Source organism: Gorilla gorilla, chromosome 7, assembly GCF_029281585.2.
Source record: "Gorilla gorilla gorilla isolate KB3781 chromosome 7, NHGRI_mGorGor1-v2.1_pri, whole genome shotgun sequence".
NCBI lineage: Eukaryota > Metazoa > Chordata > Mammalia > Primates > Hominidae > Gorilla > Gorilla gorilla.
Window position 1 is genome coordinate 53,378,662 of NC_073231.2, and position 19,862 is coordinate 53,398,523.

Sequence of the window (19,862 nt, forward strand, 5' to 3'; positions counted from 1 at the left end):
AACAACTTTTTCAGACCTTGGACAATAGGCAGCACAGGCCTGTTGTCCCTAAGAGAAAAAACAAGATGAATATTGACCACAGTGCAGGGAGAGGAACAGCAAACAAGAACCACAAAAATCTTGCTTTCAGATGTAGTCTTGTGAAAAAAAAAAAAAAGAAGCATGAAAATGTAAATCATAACCAGAGAAAAATCAGTCAAAAAAAAATACCCAGAAATGACATGAAGGATAGAATTAGGAGATCAGACTTTAAAAAAAAAATTATAAATATACTGTATAATTTAAAGAAATCATGAACAGAAAGGGAAGAGAAATGGAAAGTGTGGGGAAAACATAACTTCTAGAGCTAAAAAATATTTCTTTCTTTCTTTTTTTTTTTTGAGACGGATTTTCGCTCTTGTTGCCCAGGCTGAAGTGCAATGGTGCGATCTCAGCTCACTGCAACCTCCGCCTCCGGGGTTCAAACAATTCTCTTGCCTCAGCCCCGCCTAGTAGCTGGGATTACAGGCACCCGCCACCACGCCCAGCTAATTTTTTTTTTTTTTTTGTATTTTTAGTAGAGGTGGGGGTTTCACCATGTTGGCCAGACTGGTGTCGAACTCCTGACCTCAGGCGATCCACCCGCCTCGGCCTCCCAAAGTGCTGGGATTACAGGCGTGGGCCACCAAGCCTGACTAAAAATATTTCTAAAATAAAAAATTCATTGGATACGATTAAAAGTAGATTAGCCATTGTACAAGAAAAGATCAGCGAATTTAAAGACATAGTATTAGAACTATCCAAAGTAAAGCACGGAAAAAAAAACACTGAAAAAAAAAAAAGCGGGGGCAACAGAGCAAGCCCCTATCTCAAAACAAAACAAACAAGCAAACAAACACAGAACAACAAAAAAAGTGGCCCCAAAATTGCCAAATTTGATGAAAATTTTAATCCCTGATCTATGAAGCTCAACAAAACCCAAACAGGAAAATCCCAAAGACAATTACACCAAAGTACACTACAGTAAAATTGCTAGAAAACCAATGATAATAAGAATATCTTAAAAGCCAGGCACAGTGGCTCATGCCTGTAATCCCAACACTTTGGGAGGCCAAGGCGGGCGGATGACTCGAGGTCAGGAGTTGATGACTAGCCTGGCCAACATGGTGAAACCACGTCTCTACTAAAAATACAGAATTAGCCAGGTGTAGTGGCTCATGCCTGTAGTCCCAGCTATTTGGGAAGCTGAGGCGGGAGAGTCGCTTGAACCCGGGAGTCAGAGGTTGCAGTGAGCCGAGATCGTGCCATTGCACTCCAGTCTGGGCAACAAGAGTGAAACTCCATGTAAAAAAATACATAAAGACATCTTAAAAGCTACCAGAAGAAAAGATATTTAAAAGATATTTTATGTACATAGAAAGATAAGAATTATTACAAGCTTCTTGTCAAAAGCAATGCAAGCCAGAAGATCATGAAACATATTTAAAATGCTAAAAGGAAAACACCCTTGTCAACTTAGAATTATATATGTCCAGTGAAACCATCCTTCAAAAAAATGAAGGCAAAATAAAGAAAAATAAAACCTGAGATAATTTTTTTTTTAGACAGTGTCTTACTCTGTTGGCCAGTCTGTAGTGCAGTAGTGTGATCGCAGCTCACTGCAGCCTAAATTTCCTGAGCTCAAGTGAACGTCCTGCCACAGCCTCACTGTAGCTGGGATCACTGATGTGTGCAACCACACACGCAATAAAATGAAGGCAAAATAAATAATAACCATATAGCATGAGGTTTATGACATGTAAAAGTAAAATAAACTAACAATAGCACTAATGACAGGAATGGAGAAAATAGTGGTATATTGTTGTAAAGTTCTTACATTATACATGAAGTAGTACCATGCTATTTGATAGTAACCTGTGCATATTTAAAAATGATTGTTTTAAACCCTGAAGCAACTACTAAAATATAGTCGAAGATTTTTACAACTAATAAGCCAATAAGAGAAACTCAAATGCCACAAAAAAGTAGGGGATAGGAAAAGAAAAAGGAAATAAAGAACAGATAAGACAAAGAGCAAGACAGTAGTCTTAAACTCAGCCAATATCAATAATTATATATTAATATTAATATTAATAATTATATTAATGTAAATAATTTAAATAGTTCAATTAAAAGGCAGAGATAGTAGGACCGGATTTTTTTTTAAATCCAATCTTAACTGGGCATGGTGACGCCTGTAATGTCAGCACTTTAGGAGGCCAAGGTGGGAAGATCACTTGAGCCCAGGAGTTCGAGAGCAGCCTGGGTCTTGTTACCTATGCTTTAAAAAAAAAAAAAAAATCCAATGGTACTCTCTAGAGAAACACATTTTATATATAAAGATACGTGAGTTAAAAATAAAATTATGAAAAAAATATACTGCAAACACAAATAATATGAAAAATGAAATGGCTACATTAATATAAAATAAAAGATTCTAGGACAAGAAATATTACCAGAGATATATAAGGAAAATTTATAATGATAAAAAGTGCCAACTCTTTAAGAAAACATAACAATCCTCAAAGCTATGCTCCTAGCAATAGAATTACAAACTACATGAAGTAAAAATTCACAGAAGTAAAAGGAGAAATGGACAAATCCATAATTATATTTTCAACACTTCTCTTGCACTGGTTGATAGAACAAGCAGATAGTAAACCAGTAATGATATAAAAGATAGGTATAACATAATCAACCAACTTGATCTAATTTACTCTTATAGAACATTCTACCTTAAAATAGGAGTTAGAATATTTAGAGCTGGGTGCTGTGGCTCACGCCTCTAATACTATCACTTTGGGAGGCTGAGGCAGGTGGAATTTTTGAACCCAGGAGTTCAAGACCAGCCTGGGCAACATAGTGAAACCCTGTCTCCACTAAAAATACAAAAATTAGCCAGGCATGGTGGTGCACGCCTGTAGTCCCAGCTACTCAGGAGGCTGAGTTGGGAGGATCGTTTGAGCCTACGAGGTGGAGGCTGCAGTGACCGAGATCACACCACTGCACTCCAGCCTGGGCAACAGAGTGAGACCCTATCTCAAAAAACAAAATTATCAACATAATCCATATGAAATGAAACAAAGTCCATAGAAATCACAAAGAAAATTAGAAAATACTTGAACTGAATGAAAATGAAAACAAAACATTTGAAAATTTGTGGGATACAGTAAAGTAATGCTTACAGGGAAAGTTATAGCTTTGAATGCTTATAGTAGAAAAGAAAAAAATTATAAAATGACAACAAGAATGAGGGAAAAATACAAACAATAATGATAATAAATTTAAGATGAAGAAAAATTAAAACAATGTTCTAATTTTGTACCTCAAGCAGCAAGAAAAATACATGTAAATTAAATTCAAAATTAATTTGAAGGAAGGAAATTAAAATGAAGGAAAAAAAGGAAATAAGGAAAATAACAGCAGAAATTAATGAAATAGAAATACAGGCAACCATTAGAGAAAAATCAATGATGCCAAAAGCTGGTTCTTTGCAAATATTAATAAAATTAATAAACAATCTAGGCTGTTCAAGAAAACAGAGAAAACACAAATTAACAATATCTGGAATGAAAACTATGTCACTACAGTTAAAAGGATAAGAAGGGAATGTTGTAAAGAACTTTATGCCATAAAGTTGGCAGCTTAGTTAAAAACATATTACTTGCAAGACATAAATACCAAAACTGACATAAGAAACAGAAAGTCTGAATAGCTCTGTATCTATTAAATACATCATATTTCACAAATAAAAACCTCACCACAAAGAGAACTCCAAGACCAGATAACCTCACTGATGCACTTTATCACACAATTAAGAAAGAAATGATACCAATCTTACACAAATGCTTTCATAAAATAGAAAAGCAAGGCCAGGTGCAGTGCTCATGCCTGTAACCCTAGCACTTCAGGAGGCCAAGCTGAGCAGATCTCTTGCGCTCAGGAGTTCAAAACCCAGCCTGGGCAACGTGGGGAGACCCCATCTCTACAAAATATACAAAAATTAGCCAGCGCTCATGCCTGTAATCCCAACACTTTGGGAGGCCAAGGCAGGAGGATCACCTGAGGTCAGGAGTTCGAGGCTAGCCTGACCAACATGGTGAAACCCCGTCTCTACTAAAAATAAAAAAATTAGCTGGGTGTGGTGGCATATGCCTGTCATCCCAGCTACTTGGGAGGCTGAGGCAGGAGAATCTCTTGAACCCAAGAGGTGGAGGTTGCAGTGAGCCGAGATCATGCCACTGCATTCCAGCCTAGGCAACAGAGTGAGACTCCATCTCAAAGAAAAAAAAAATTAGCCAGGCATGGTGGTGCCCATCTGTAGTCCCAGCTACACAGGAGGCTGAGGTTGGAGGATCACATGAACCCGGGAAGTCGAGGCTGCAGTGAGCTGAGATCATGCCACTGCTCTCCAGCTGGCCGGGGGAACAAAGTGAGACCCTGTCTCAGAAAGAAAAAAAGAAAGAAAACAGAGAAGCAGGGACTACTTCCCAACTCATGTTATCAAACCAGCAATATTACAAGAACACTAAAGAGCAATATACCCTATGAACAGAGAAGCAAAAATCCCTACTAAAATATTAGCAAATCAAGTCCAGCAATATATAAAAAAAAACACACAATGACCAGGTGAGGCTTATCTCAGGAATGCAAGATTGTTTTGGCATTCAGAAATAAATGAATGTAATTCACCAAACAGAATAAAGGAGAAATATTATATGATCACCTCAATAGATGCACAAAATGCATGATATTCAGCACCATGTATGATTTTTAAAAATTATCAGCAAACTGTAAATAGAAAGGAACTTAACCTGATAGTAGGCATCTATATAAAATCTACATAACAACATACTTAATGATGAAAGATTGAATGCTTTCCCTAAGATTAAGAATAAAGGAAGGATGTTTGCTATACCACATTACTCAACCTTAGAGTTGCACCTGTCTTAGCCAGTGCAATAAGGCCAAAAAATGAAACAAATGACATTGCTTGAAAAGGAAGAAACAAAATGTTCTTTATTTGCAGACTATGTGATTGGGTACATATAAAATGATAAGAAATCTGCAAAAAGCTATTAGAACTTATGGAGTGTATTTAGCAAAGCCATATGCTTAATGGCAAGGTCAATATGCTAAACGTAACTGTGTTCCCATTGACTAGCAGTGAACAACTAGAAATGAATTTTTTTAATGGCATTTATAACTTCATCAGATATATAAAATACTTAGGGATACATTTTTAAAACTGTGCAAGAGCTGTACAATAAAAACACAAAATATTGGAAGAAATTAAAGAAGATCTACATAAATGGAGAGAGATACCATTTTCGTGTATTAGCAGACTGTATTCTGGTTTTGATTTTTTGTTTTAATAGACTTTTTTTCTGGTTTTGATTTTTTTATTTTAATAGACTTTATTGTTTAGATTAATTTTAGATTCATAGCAAAATTGAAAGGAAAGTACAGAGATTTCTTATATACTGCCTGCCCCTACACATGCATGGTTGAAGGCTCTGTATTCTTAAAGTGCTAATTCCTTTTCAATTGATCTATACATTCAACATAATCCCAATCAAGGTCTCAGATTCTTTTCTCTTAGAAATTGACAAATCAATCCTAAAATTTATAAGAAAAGGCGTAAAAAGAACCAATTGGTAAAACCATCACAGGCATGGTAACTCATGCTTATAATCCCAGTACCTTGGGAGGATGAGGCAGGAGGATTGCTTGAACCCAGGAGTTTGAGACCAGCCTGGGCAATATAGCAAGACCCCTCCTCTAAAAGGTGTTTTGTTTTGTTTTTTTTTTAATTAGCTGGGAATGGTGGCCTATAGTACCAGCTACCCAAAAGGCTGAGGTGGGAGGATTACATGAGCCCTGGAGGTCGTGGCTACAGTGGGCCATGATTGTGCCACTGTACTTCAGCCTGGGCAACAGAGTGAGACCGTGTTTCTTGGAGAAAAAAAAAAAAAAAAAAAGCCAGGCACAGTGGCTCACATCTGTAATCCTAGCTCTTTGGGAGTCTGAGGCTAGAGAATCACTCTTTTTTTTAATTAGCTGGGTGTGGTGGAACATGCCTGTGGTCCCAGCTACTCAGGAGGCTGAGGTGAGAGGATCTCATAAGCCCAGGAGGTTGAGACAGCAGAGAGCCATGATCACGGCACTGCACTCCAGCCTGGGTTTCAAAGTGAGATCCTTTCTCAAAAATAAAATAAATAAAATAAAATAAAATACATTTGGAGACTTACCCTACCTGATTTCACAACTTTAAAGCTATGATAATCAAGACAATGTGGCATTGACATAGGGTGGCCATGAAGATTAAGGAAACAGAACAGTTTATAAACAAATTCACACATAGAGTCAACTGATTTTTAAGAGTCTCGCTCTGTTGCCCAGGCTGGAATGAAGTGGCACAATCTCAGCTCACTGCAACCTCCGCCTCCTGGGTTCAAGCAATTCTTCTGCCTCAGCCTTCCAAGTAGCTGAGATTATAGGCACATGCCACCACACCCAGCCAATTTTTTATATTTTTGGTAGAGACAGGGTTTCGGCATGTTGGCCAGGCTTTTCTTGAACTCCTGACCTCAAGTGATCCACCTGCCTCAGCCTCCCAAAGTGCTAGAAATACAGGTGTGAGCCACCGTGCCCAGCCAAAAAATCCAATATTTCAATGGAAGAAAGGATAATGTTTTCAACAAATGGTGGAATAACTGGATATCCAAATAGAAAAAGTGAACCTTCACCCTTTACCCCATGCACAAAAATTTACTCAAAATGGATCATATCCAAATTTAGCTGCTAAAATATAAAACTTCTAGAAAAAAAATAAAGATTTCTTTAAAAGAACACAAAAAGCACGACCCATAAAAATTGAGTATTCCACCTAAACAGGAGAGTAAACTAGGAAAAGGGAAGACATGGTATCTAGGAAACAGTAGAAAAGCTAAGGAAATTCACAGAAGTGAAGGTAAGTCTTAGGACAGCAGCTGTACGGTAGGCTAGAAGGCACCCAGCCCATGTTGCAACAGACTGAACTGTGGTAAGTACATAGAAAATTAAGAAATTAGGCAATTTTTAACTCTAGGGAAAAGAAGAAGCAATCCTAGTGTATTATGTAGTTCAGCTGTGAAGAATACTTAATTGAGCTTAATAATATAGTCACTGAAACTTGGCCAGGTGCAGTGGCTCACATATGTGATCCCAGCACTTTGGGAGGCCAAGGCAGGAGGATTGATTGAGCTCACGAGTTCGAGACCAGCCTGGGGAAGATGGTGAAACCCTATCTCTACAAAAAATACAGAAACACTAGACAGGCATGGTGGCACATGCCTGAGTCCCAGCCATTCGGGAGGCTTCGGTGGAAGGATCGCTTGAGCCTGGGAGGTCAAAGCTGCAGTGAGCCATGATCATACTACTGCACTCCAGCCTGGGTGACAGAGTGAGACTCTGTCTGAAATAATAATAATAATAAGACACTCAGTGAAAATTAATTAACAATGTTAGTATAACTCTACTGACATAGTGGGAGAAGGGAAGTGTAGTAGGGGTTGGAGGTAGTACTTATGAGAATTAAATCATCATCTTTCATAGTAGAAATTTAGTAGATAAATATCTAAGATTTAAAAATCAAAAATAGCCATTGTTATTTAGAAATGTGGACATAAATGTGTGTAGAAATAGCTGAAGAAGTTGAAAGTGGTTTTGTTATAAGCCCTGACATACTCTTTAAGTTTTGTTATAAACCCTATGATCTTATTTGATATTTTAACTGTGTTGATTATCTCACTTTAATTTTTTAACATAATTTAAATAGAGAATGGTTGGTGAGGAAACTTGATCAATACAACCTTATTATTGTGTATCACCATATCCCTCATCAGACTGAGTAGCTTTGAATGCAAGGAATTTTGATTTATTTACTTCAGGGTTACCCAGAGCCCAGCCCAGTGCTTGGCACATAGCAGGCACCTACTGTATGTTTATAGAACAAATGAAGAAGGGCACAAAAAAATATTCTGGAGAAGGAATGCAAACCATTCACTGAGTTCCAGCTGTTGGTATATACCAAAAGTTGCTTTTCCCTCCCGTTGAGTGAAGATATCCAAGGAGTAAGAATAAAATCTTAAGTTCTTTTACTTCCACCATGAAGACACAAACAATAAAAAATGCCTGGACACAGTTTCTTGGCATTCTGAATATAGACATTGCCCAGGATATGTTTGAAATGTGCTTTTTTGGTTCATTTTAAATAATCTTCTGAAGGCTTAGTCAAAGGACATGTTGAAGCCTAGCATCAGAATATTAACTCGTTTTTCTGTTATGTATTCCTGGGCAGCATCTCTATATTTGGCTTTAATTTTTTCCTTCTTTTTGTTCACTGACATTGTCTAAAAGCTACTGACATCAAACCCTGTGCTATAGGCGAAAAATCTCTCATGCCATATATAAGGTCACTGACATCCATCCTGAATCGTCAGCAACAGACAGCTTTGTGCCATGGGGAAAAAGAAATGGACATCATTAGAGAATCCTAACAAAACCACTGTAATTACCCAAGGTTTTCAGCACTTAGAGCAGCTGCTTTTATATGGACCTAAGTTCCTTAAGTGTGCCTACAGAAAATACAGGAAATAACTAGTGTAGTTCTTACACAGGAAATTATCATTTTAAAGTTATTACTTTTGCTGATAATTTACCATTATCTCTAAAAGTAAAAATTCAAAATTTAAAATTAATATTCAAATGTTTTTAAAAGGAACCTTAGTCACACCATTGTATTATTATAAATATTGTAATAGATTACTCCATACTATGAAAGTCCTGTTAATCAATATTGCAGATAGATTTTTGCGAAGTATTATAAACTAAAGCATGTTAGCAATTTGTGTGTATCTACAAATTGTCTTCTTGTAGTCTTGTTCCATCAAACTGAATTTATATATCTTTTGGCATAGAAGACACATTTTGTAAGTGACTACTTTAAGAAAATATGAAAAAATAATGATCCCTTAGGACGGTTAAACAACTTTGAATCTTTCAACCAAGATTCTGGTTGGAGCAGTGAGAAAGGAAGATACTTAAAGGAACACATGTAGCAAGGAAAAGTGCTACCAAGGGACTGAAATTCTTGAGCTCTGTGGAAAGAAAAGAGAGAACTGGGTTTCCAGGAAATATAGGCATTCTGAAACAATGCCATGCCCTAGCTTACTGAGGGTCCTAGAGCCACAAGGGAGTGGCTGCATTAGAGGCTGAGGCACAGGATATGCCTCATTACAGAGGCTACCTGTAAGAAGCTGGGTAGCCAAGTAACTTTTGGCCCTCCTGCTGCTTGAGATTTCATTCCCTCTCCTCTCCTCACATCTTTAGACCCACAACTGCCAAGGACTCCTTACCACCAAGATCCTCTAACTCTGCCTTCATCTCTGCTATTCCTTAATCCAAAACTGGTCCAGGGCAGGAACTTCTAGACAGGAGGATATATAAATGGAGAGAAGGGACAGAGGAGGAAATAGAAGAAAAGAGAAGATAGTCTTTCTTTTCTTTCTCTTTCCATGTCTGCAGCACCTCTAATTAGCAACTTCTTCAAAAATGGTTCCATCTTATTTCTCCCTATAATTCCTGTCCTGCTTCTAGCCTTAGGTCACCTGCCCCTCTCTTGTTCATTCATTCATTCATTCATTCATTCATTCATCTCTTATACATTCATTGAAAACACCTACTATGTGGCAGTACTTGCTAAACAATGGGGGACACAAAAGTGAGCAGAAAACAGATATGATCCCTGGCCTTGAGGAATTCTCAACATTCAGGGGAAGAGAAACATTAAGCACATAATCATCCCAAAACAAATATAAAATTGCACAAGTACCACAAAAATGAAGTATGTGTCTCTGCGAGCCTATTATAAGAGAGGGATCTGTTCTAGTTAGAGAGGTCACTAAAGGCTTCTCTAAGGAAGGGATAGCTGAGCTCTGAGAGAAAAGAAACACTTATCAGGCAAATAAAACAGCATGTGCTAAGGTCCTGGGGCAGGTTGGAGCATGGCAAATGAGGGATAAGAAGCTGAGATAGTGAAGGTGGAACATAGTGCAGAGGCCAGTGGGTAGATGGGCCACATAGGCATGAAAGAGAGTTTTGTCTTTATCCTTAGAACAATGAGGAGCCAATGGAGGTGTTTATGCCAGGAGTGAAGTAACTGGAGATTAGCGGTTTGAAAAGATCTGCATGGCTACAGTGTGAAGAACAGACTGGAAGAGGCCAGGCTAGTTACAAAGTGAGAGATGATGGAGACTTTAATAAGGTAGGGATGGAAATGGAGTTGACAGATTGGAAAGCTGTTTAGGAAGTAAAGTGGATAAGAGTTGGTTGTGAGTTGGATATAGGGAGCATGGGAGAAGGAGAGGTCAAGAGTGATTCCTGGGCTTCTTGCCTTGCACAATGAGAAATAAAGAAGTCAAGAGTTAAGTTTGAGAGATCATGAGTTTTCGTAGTGTAGGGTTTGAAGTGCCTTTGAAATGTTCCAGAGAAAATGTCAAGTACATAATTGGACATATGAGGCCAGAGCTCAGAGGATAAATAAATGTGAATCTTCAGCATATTAAGTGGTCACTGAAACTACTATCATCGTCAAGATTGCCTATAGTCAGGAGGGGAGAGAGTACAAAGAAATGCTCAGCTTGGCCTCCCACATAATTTGGTTCTTCCTCTTGTGCATAGATGACCTCTCTTTCTTTAGGGTAACAGAAGTTTGACTATTATCATAAATGTGGCCATTCTTTTTCTATAAAGGGTCTAAGTATAAATAGAGAAGGCAATGGGTTACGGGAGGCAAACTTTTTTCTAGCTGTGATTTTACATTCTGCTGTGGTCCAGGGAAGGGAAACAAACACTGTTTGAAAGGAATAAACATAGATTATAGAAAAGGAATCAAGTGAATTGGTCCCCAAGGTTCTCCCACCAGGGACATATGCTCCTGCTCCCCAGTGAGAGCTCTCGCTCTCTGGAAACGTGCTGATGCATTATGGGGAAGACTGTCACTGCACAGATGTTCTTATAGCATTGCTTTTATTAGTTAGATGTTCTATTAGTTAGATGTTTTATTAGTAGTTGCTTCTATTAGTTAGATGTTTTATTAGTTAGATGTTCAGTTCTCGGTATGTGGCTGAGATTAGCGGTTTGAAAAGATCCACATGGCTACAATATGAAGAACAGATTGGAAGAGGCCAGGTTAGTTAGGAAGTGAGAGATGGTGGAAACTTTAATAGAGATTTCCCCAATGTATGAAACAGCCTTTTCATACATTGGGGATTTCTGTAGTCAGAGGTTTGTTACTTGTGGAGTCAGAGATTCATGAAGGATCCATGCAAGAACGTAGAATCACAAAGCCATGGAGTGGTGACCAGGGTACGATATTCCAAAGAATTGAGACTGGGAAAGTATGTGATTGGCAATGTGTGGATCAGTGATAAGGCTAGCAATGCCTTTTCAGTGGCACCAGATTGCAGGAGTGCCCAGTGGTTGAAGAAGCAACCAGCTGTTATCCACACTATAGCCATGCAGTAGACTAGGCCAACTCCAAGTGGGGACCTAGACCAGCAGCAGCAGCGGAAATGCAGAATCTCGGCTTCTGTCTCAGACCTAACAACTCAGAACCTGCATTTAAATAAGATCACTCAGGATTCTTAAGCACATGAAAGTTTGAGAAGCATTAGTCCGGATCAGTCTTCAAGAAGTTTGGCAATGGTAGGTAAGAGACAAAATAAACTCCAGATAAGAGGGAGATACTGGAAATGGAAATGGAAGGCAGAGAAGATCCCAGGAAGAAAAGGCTGGGAACAAAAGAACTACTTAACCTGGGGAAAGAGGTGTGACTCTTCCTTTGTTGAGAAAAATGGAAAAGAAGAATGGAAGAGGAAGTGTGAAATCAAAGGCAGATAACTGAGAAAACTTGGTGGACGGATGACCCACTTCTCCCCAGTAAAATTGGTGGCAAGGTCAACCACTGAAGAGAAGGCGAAAGAGAGGTTTTAGGCCAAACAATACTCCATAGTGTAGAAACTCCTTTAACTTACAGGGCTCTAGTTTAAATAACATTTACTTTTGGTTAACATGTCTTTGCATGTTTTTCCTGTACCTCCTTTAAACAGATATTCATCAATGTATAAAAATTATTAGATAGTTTAACAACAATTTACAATAAAACTTTTGCATTTGTACAAGTAGCTTGATGAGGCTAAGTTGAGCCATGAACTTCACTAGGGCCAGCATTATATAGCTTGCTGACACTATTAGGTCAAATAAATATCATGGCTCCAAAAATGTATAAAACTTGAAGAACAAAAAAAAGTTTAATCTTTACCTATAGTTTTTAAGTCTGTAAAGTTTGCTAAATCAATACAATGATCTGAAAAGTTCATCTCAAAATCAGATATATTAGTGATTTACTTCATTGGTTTTCTGACGACCATTTATCATGAGGTATAGAATCTTCAGTATGAATGAGGGAAATAAAAAATTTGACATGTTTGCCTCTTATATGAACTAAATATCTGATTTATAAGACACAAATGAACAAACCTCTACGGCCTGTCATGTTTTCTCAGTTTCTAATTTATTCAACCTCTGCTTAATATTGATCCTGACAAGCAGAGTGACCCAAAGATAAATTTATTCATTGCACAGTTGAGTCAGGAACAAGCCAAAAATTATAGATTTTCCCAGGCAGATGATGACAGGCAGTCAGAGGGATGACAAATGGCTGTCTTTAGATTTAGTAAGGACGGTTGGTCCAGACATTTCCGATAAAGATTGGAGTATGCTGGTCAAATACAGGTTCATTAGCGGTCATCATTAATGGTAGAGAGAGCATTGCTGTGCTGCAGACGCCTAGAAAGGAGCTTAGGCATCAGCCCTGCAGGGGAAATAGAATTTGCTCCTTAGTATTTTGCAGCACTCCTCTAAGTGATAGCATGACATGATCATTTATCAAATAGAGACTGTCCAGAAAAGTGTCTGCTTCCTTTAGTAACTTATTGAAGAGCAGGAAAGTGAAAGCTTTTTATTAAAGACAGGAAGGCAATGAACAACCAGAGCGTATCCAAAGGGTAATCGTATTTCAGCACAGGATTAGTTTAGTCTTAAATAAACATACACTGGAGGGAGTATGTCGAAGGTCATTTATCAAGTAAAGAACAATTAACAAAACTCTAAGCACTCTTTTTATCTATATTAATTTAACGTTCTCTAAGTGTTTGTATTAACTTTTAGATGATGGGCATCACATTCAACACTGTAAAAAATGTGATGCATAATCCCTTCCTTATAGGTTTTTAGAGTAAAAGAAATACAATGTAACTGTCACGTAAAATAAGATAGTTACGGCTCTATTAAACCCTGCCAAACAAATGCTGTTGGAGAAGGCATATTCCAGACCCCAGAACTGAAGGCTGAAGTTATAATTTATGAAGATAACTTTCTTATAAAAAGTCAACTACTTATTTGTCAATAGGTCAAGAAGTTTCTTCTTCCTTACTTAAACTGTTTTCGCTCTCTGTTGACAAAAATTAAGAGAAAGGGAATTAGTTAAGAGGTAGCAGGGCAGGCAAACAGGCAGAGAACTGACACATTTATTATTTTTCTTTGTTCCAGGCACTTATATATGCCATGGCAACTAATCTTAATTAACCTCAAGTTATAGATGAAGACATATATTTGCCTAAGGTCACACAGTAAGCAGCAGTGCCAGGAAGTTTAGGATTGCCTTATTTTTAAAAAAACAATGTCTTATATTTTCACATAAATTACTTATTGGAATCCCTCAAAGTCTAGTGCAGACTAAATTTAGGGTATATATCAAAAGAAAGTGAAATTACTATTTTAAAAGCAACATGTGCACTCCCATGTTCTTTGCAGCAATATTCACAATAGCCAAGCTATGTGCACTACTTTTGTTGAGTAATTCATTACAGATTAAATGTATCTGATATTAAAAATAAAGAACAGAAACAATGAAGAAAAATAAAGAACAGAACTTTGGCTACTTATAAGAAATACTCAAAGTGTACTTCATTTTCATTAAATAGCAGTTAAGATAAAATACACTTTTTAGAAAGTGGGGAAGGGGAGAAAGCAAGACATAACAGACAAAGTACTGAGGAAAGAGTGACACTGGATAGGAAAAGAAACCCAAATAGGGACAAAGATGCTGTGAAAAAAGCAAACTGAGACAGTTAGTTCTTAAGTTCCGTTAATCTGTTTTCCTCACATTTATTTGGGTTGTAGACCATGGAATAACTTTATTATTCCTTGAACTATCAGTTAGCTGATTTTCTTATAAGCTATAAAAACATGCAAATATTTATGATATAATGTAAAACAAAATTGTACTCACAGTACAATTATGATAATTAAAAATATTTACCCTCCCGAAAGTCCCTATGCTCAAAAAGATTAGAAGGATACATAACAGCATATTAAAAGTGATCTTTGCATGATAAGCATACAAATGATTTTTTCCCCCTTTCTTCCATTTTTCCCTTTGGTAGGTGTTTGTTTTTTGGTCTTTTTTTTAAACACTTAAAAAATGAATATGCATTCTTTGTAAAATAAAAAGCAACAACACACATTCCTTACAATCACCAGTGACTGCTTACTCACTACCCCTTAATTGCCTAATCTGTAAACTTCTATGAGCTACACTAAGAATAGGGCATCTTCCGCAGGAAAAAGTTTTTTCTGAGCTGCAGTGGGGGCCATTTAAGGGAGTATGACAGAGAACAGTTGTGTGGCCCTCAACTTAGGACCTCATTTTTTTGCCTCATCTTCAGTGCCTTCTATTATCAGTATAGATTGTTTTATTCAAAATTTAGTTATTATGCGCCTTCTAAGTACCTGGCTCTGAGCTAGAACTCCATGAAAGCAATAATTACCTTTAAAAGCAATAACTGACATGCTAGAAGTATTGGTAAATATGAAATGCTTGTGCTTTGCTTTTTCTTCTCTAATTATAGGATTTGGAGTTTTTACTGAACAAGTTGATGAAGCTGTGGAAAATTGATCTAAATGGAAATCCTGTTTGTCTCAAACCAAAATACAGGGACAGACTGATATTGGTGTCCAAATCACTGGGTACATATTTATATTAATATAATTTTTAAGAGAATGACACCTAGTTAACTTTTTAGTTATTTTACCAGCAAGCTTTCAGAAATATAAATCTGACATCTGGATCTGTGAAAACTGTCAACTTTAAATTCAATATTTTGAATAAGAGCAAAAGTTAAAATTGACAAATAAAGCATGAAAAACATCTACTGTTCAGAAGTAATTAAAGCACCTGATACTTATTCCTTAAGGAGGATATTTTGCTATTACCAATAAAAATGGTTAGTCATAAATGTGTAGAACTTGCTGACCTTTTGCCAAACTTTCGTTAGCACAAATCCTTTGATGATCCCAAGAGACTCCTTAGCTCTTGGTTCTGTAGATAAAATTGATCAAAGTTTTCATTGCTTGACATTTGCCAAATGTTACCCTAAGAACATACAGGAATCCCTTTCGTTTGATAGGAGAGCTGGGTGAGGAGACCCTTTATGAGATCCTTACAAACAACATTCCTGAATGTGCACCATACTGGGGGAAATGGACAAAAACACTCGATTAATAGTGACCAAGTGACACAGCATCAGAAAGATGGGCAGTGACCTCTCACGAAGGCTATGGGAGTCATTTTATGTTTTTTAGGTTACCCAGTCCTCACCAAATAGAGTGACAATCCACATATTTGGTTTACTTAGCATGAGTGGAAGCAAATTTTGTATTGAGAGAAACTTATTAAAATGAAATAAATCTCATAGTTCTATAATCTTGAATTCATTACGTGGCTCCCAGTCTTGAACCATGTTCACACCTATTAACTTCAAATAAGAACATTTGAGGCCGGGCGCGGTGGCTCACGCCTGTGTTCCCAGCACTTTGGGAGGCCGCGGTAGGTGGATTGCCTGAGGTCAGGAGTTTGAGACCAGTCTGGGCAACACGGTGAAACCCCATCTTTACTAAAATACAAAAGAATAGCCGGGGGTGGCAGTGTGCACATGAAATCTCAGCTACTCGGGAGGCTGAGATAGGAGAATCGCTTGAACCCGGTAGGCGGAGGTCGCAGTGAGCCGAGATCATGCCATTGCACTCCAGCCTGGGTGACGAAGTGAGACAAGTCTCAAAAAAAAAAAAAAAAGATCATTTGCTAAAAATGAGATGGAGACAGGTTAACGGAGGCATAGTTTCCTAGTCATTCCTCAGCTCTGTTTGGGACATTAACATGAGGAAGAAGAGATTACAATAAAAGACTTGGAATTTTCATTCCTTATCTTTATAGTATATTTTTAAAGTATGTATTGATTACATATATCTCATCCAAAAATATACTAACAAGCTATATAATTATTAATAAAAATAGATCTGGAAAGACATCAATAAATATAAGTGGCTGGAAAAACTGAGCATCAAAGAATGACCTTTAGAGTAGAGGCGGGGTTTCATCATGTTGGCCAAGCTGGTCTCGAACTCCTGACCTCAAGTGGTCCACCCACCTTGGCCTCCCAAAGTGCTGGGATTACAGACATGAGCCACCGGCCCAGCCTGACGCCACTGTTAAATTAGGGAGAAAAGGTTAAGGAGGGATGGCTAATTCTAGTTATCACGACTGTGAAAGTATTTACTTTCTATCAGAAAGGCTATGTTTGAGCACAAAAGCAGAAGCCTCACTCTTCGTCCTAGCAGTTTACTTTTGCGCACTTATTCTCCATATAAGGAAAACTGAAAGTAGCCTAATTTCCGCTTCAGGAAGTTAAAGACATTAACTCGGCAGAAATAGGCTTAGTCCGGGAAACAGAAAGCAAGCAACTTGTTCACGGAAACGTTTTGGTACTGCGACGCACGCGCTCTGCCTCCAGGAAAGTGGCAAACATGGCTGCACGAATTGGCGGCCCGGCCCACTCTGGTCACGTGTTGGGAGACAGCGGCGTGGCAGCTGCCGTGGCGATAGGGACAACAGGCCTAGGGCAGTCAGAAGGTTTCTGGTTCCGGTTTAACTTTCGGTCTCCGTCTCGCGGCTGAAGTTTGTGAGCTGTAGTATTGAGTCCCATTTGAGCTATTCTCTTTTTCCTGAAAAACGGCACTAAGAGGAAGCTGGATGAGCTGAAACCATGGATCCTTTCACAGTCGTTGATAACTAGAATTAGCCACTCTTCCTTAACCTTTTCTCCCTAATTTATCAGTGATGTCAGGCAGGGCGCGGTGGCTCACGCCTGTAATCCCAGCAGTTTGGGAGGCTCCAAGGTGGGTGAGAAGACAGTGAAGAGCGTGCTGGGTTTCTCAGAGCCTACAGTGGTCACAGCAGCATTGAACTGCTGTGGGGAAAAGCATGGACAAGAAGAAGGCAGCCGATCATCTGAAACCTTTTCTTGACGATTCTACTCCCCGATTTGTTGACAAACTGAGGCTGTAGGAGGAAGGCGGAAGCTCTAGGCATTCCAAGTCTAGCAGTGACGGAAGCAGAAAACGAAAGCTAAAGAAGGTGTTTGGTGATGACTCTTGAGCTCTCCAAGGAATCATCAGGAGTAAAGAAGCAGCGAATACCCCGTTTTGAGGAGGTGGAAGAAGAGCCAGAGGTGATCCCTGAGCCTCCATCAGAGTCCTGGCATACTGACTAAGCTCCACATCAGATGATGGACGCAGCAAAATGACAAATCCAGGAGAGGAAAAACAGCTGCGCTTCATTAGCCCCCCTACACCTCAGCCAAAGACTCCTTCTTCCTCCCAACCAGAGCGACCTCCAATTGGCCACACTATTCAGCCCTCCCAGGCTGCCACTTTCATGAATGATGCCATTGAGAAGGCAAGGAAAACAGCTGAACTACAAGCTCGAATCCAAGCCAGGCTGGCACTGAAGCCAGGACTCATCAGCAATGCCAACATGGAGGGCCCGGCTAATCTCCATGACACGGGCATTGCTTCCCCAAAGGGGGAGTTAAAAGACCAAATTAAACCTACACCACTGATCCTAGATGAGCAGGGGTGCACTGTAGATGCAACAGGCAAGGAGATTGAGCTGACACACTGCATGTCTACTCCTGCCAATATTCGTGCTGTTCCCTCTTCAGAGGGAACCATTCAAGCAACAGCTAAAAGAAAAGCCATCAGAAGACATGGAGTCCAATACCTTTTTTGACCCCGAGTCTCCACTGTCGCTTCCCAGCGCCAGAAACGCACTTTTAAATTCCATGACAAGGGCAAATTTCAGAAGACTGCTCAGCGATTAAGGACAAAGGCTCAACTGGAGAAGCTTCAGGCAGAGATTTCACAAGCAGCTCAAAAAACAGACATCCATATTTTGACTAGGCTTGCCCTTATTGCTCCTAGGAAGGAGCTAAAGGAAGGAGATATCCCTGAAATTGAGTGGTGGGACTCTTACATAATCCCCAATGGCTTTAACCTTAGAGAGGAAAATCCCAAGAGAGAAGATTATTTTGGAATCACAAATCTTGTTGAACATCCAGCCCAGCTCAATGCTGCAGTCGACAATGACACACCAGTTACTTTGGGAGTGTATCTTACCAAGAAGGAACAGAAAAAAACTTCAGAGACAGACAAGGAGGGAAGCACAGAAGGAACTACTAGAAAAAGTCAGGCTGGGCCTGATGCCTCCTCCAGAACCCAAAGTGAGAATTTCTAATTTGATGTGAGTACTAGGAACAGAAGCTGTTCAAGACCCCACGAAGGTAGAAGCCCATGTCACAGCTCAGATGGCAAAAAGACAGAAATTGCATGAAGAGGCCAACTCTGCCTGAAAACTCACAGCAAAACAGAGAAAGGTCAAGAAAATTTAAAAGCTTAAGACATTTCACAGGGGGTACACATATCTGTATATGGAGTTAGAAATTTGAGCACCCCAGCCAAGAAGTTCAAGATTGAGATGGAGTTAGAAATTTAGCACCCCAGCCAAGAAGTTCAAGATTGAGGCCAATGCTGGGCAACTGTACCTGATAGGGGTGGTGTTACTGCACAAGGGTGTCAACGTGGTAGTAGTGGAAGGGGGCCCCAAGACCCAGAAGAAATTGAAGCATCTTATGCTGCATCGGATAAAGTGGGATGAACAGACATCTAACACAAAGGGAGATGATCATGAGGAATCTGATGAGGAAGCTGTGAAGAAAACCAACAAATGTGTACTATTCTGGGAGGGTACAGCCAAAGACCGGAGCTTTGGAGAGATGAAGTTTAAACAGTGTCCTGTAGAGAACACAGCTCATGAGCATTTCAGAAAGCATGGGGCTGAACATTACTGGGACCTTGCGCTGAGTGAATCTGTGTAGAGTCCACTGATTGAGACTACTGCAAGCCCTTGCCTCTCCCCTCTTGCCTTTGTCTCTTCTGTCCTCTCACTTATTCTGTTTCCCAACCCACTCCCACTTGTATGATCTCAGAACTGTGCCAAGCAGACATTGGGACAAAGGGAGAATATCTTGCTCCCTTCCCCAGTCAGCCTGGTGTTACCCTTTATTCCCCTTATGTGCATATGATTAAAGAGTTTGTTTAAATAAATAATAAAAAAGAATGACCTTTATTGTAAAGTTATAAGTACTAAGATGTTTGACAATTTCTTATGGTTTGGAGAGTACTAGCTAGTTCAGTGAAAAAAAAAGTACATGAAATAAGATATGGAGACAGTTTTACTTCTAGATTCTATGGTTCTAGTTTATATTCTTTGTTTCAACATTTTGTTTTCTACTTTGGGTATAACACAATATTATGGCTCATGTTTAAGTGGTAGTGTTAATATT

The 19,862-nt window shown here is 38.9% G+C and overlaps 1 protein-coding gene and 1 pseudogene across 1 annotated transcript in view; both read left to right on the top strand.

Moving 5' to 3' along the window:
• Nucleotides 1-19,862, top strand: part of PPP1R42 (protein phosphatase 1 regulatory subunit 42) — a 64,509-nt gene that overhangs the window by 25,066 nt on the left and 19,581 nt on the right. Inside the window, exon 6 of the mRNA XM_019032265.4 lies at nucleotides 15,033-15,150. Coding sequence (XP_018887810.2) covers nucleotides 15,033-15,150 — 118 coding nt within the window. The remainder of the gene's footprint in view (nucleotides 1-15,032; nucleotides 15,151-19,862) is intronic.
• Nucleotides 16,987-19,394, top strand: LOC101135803 (U4/U6 small nuclear ribonucleoprotein Prp3-like; annotated as a pseudogene).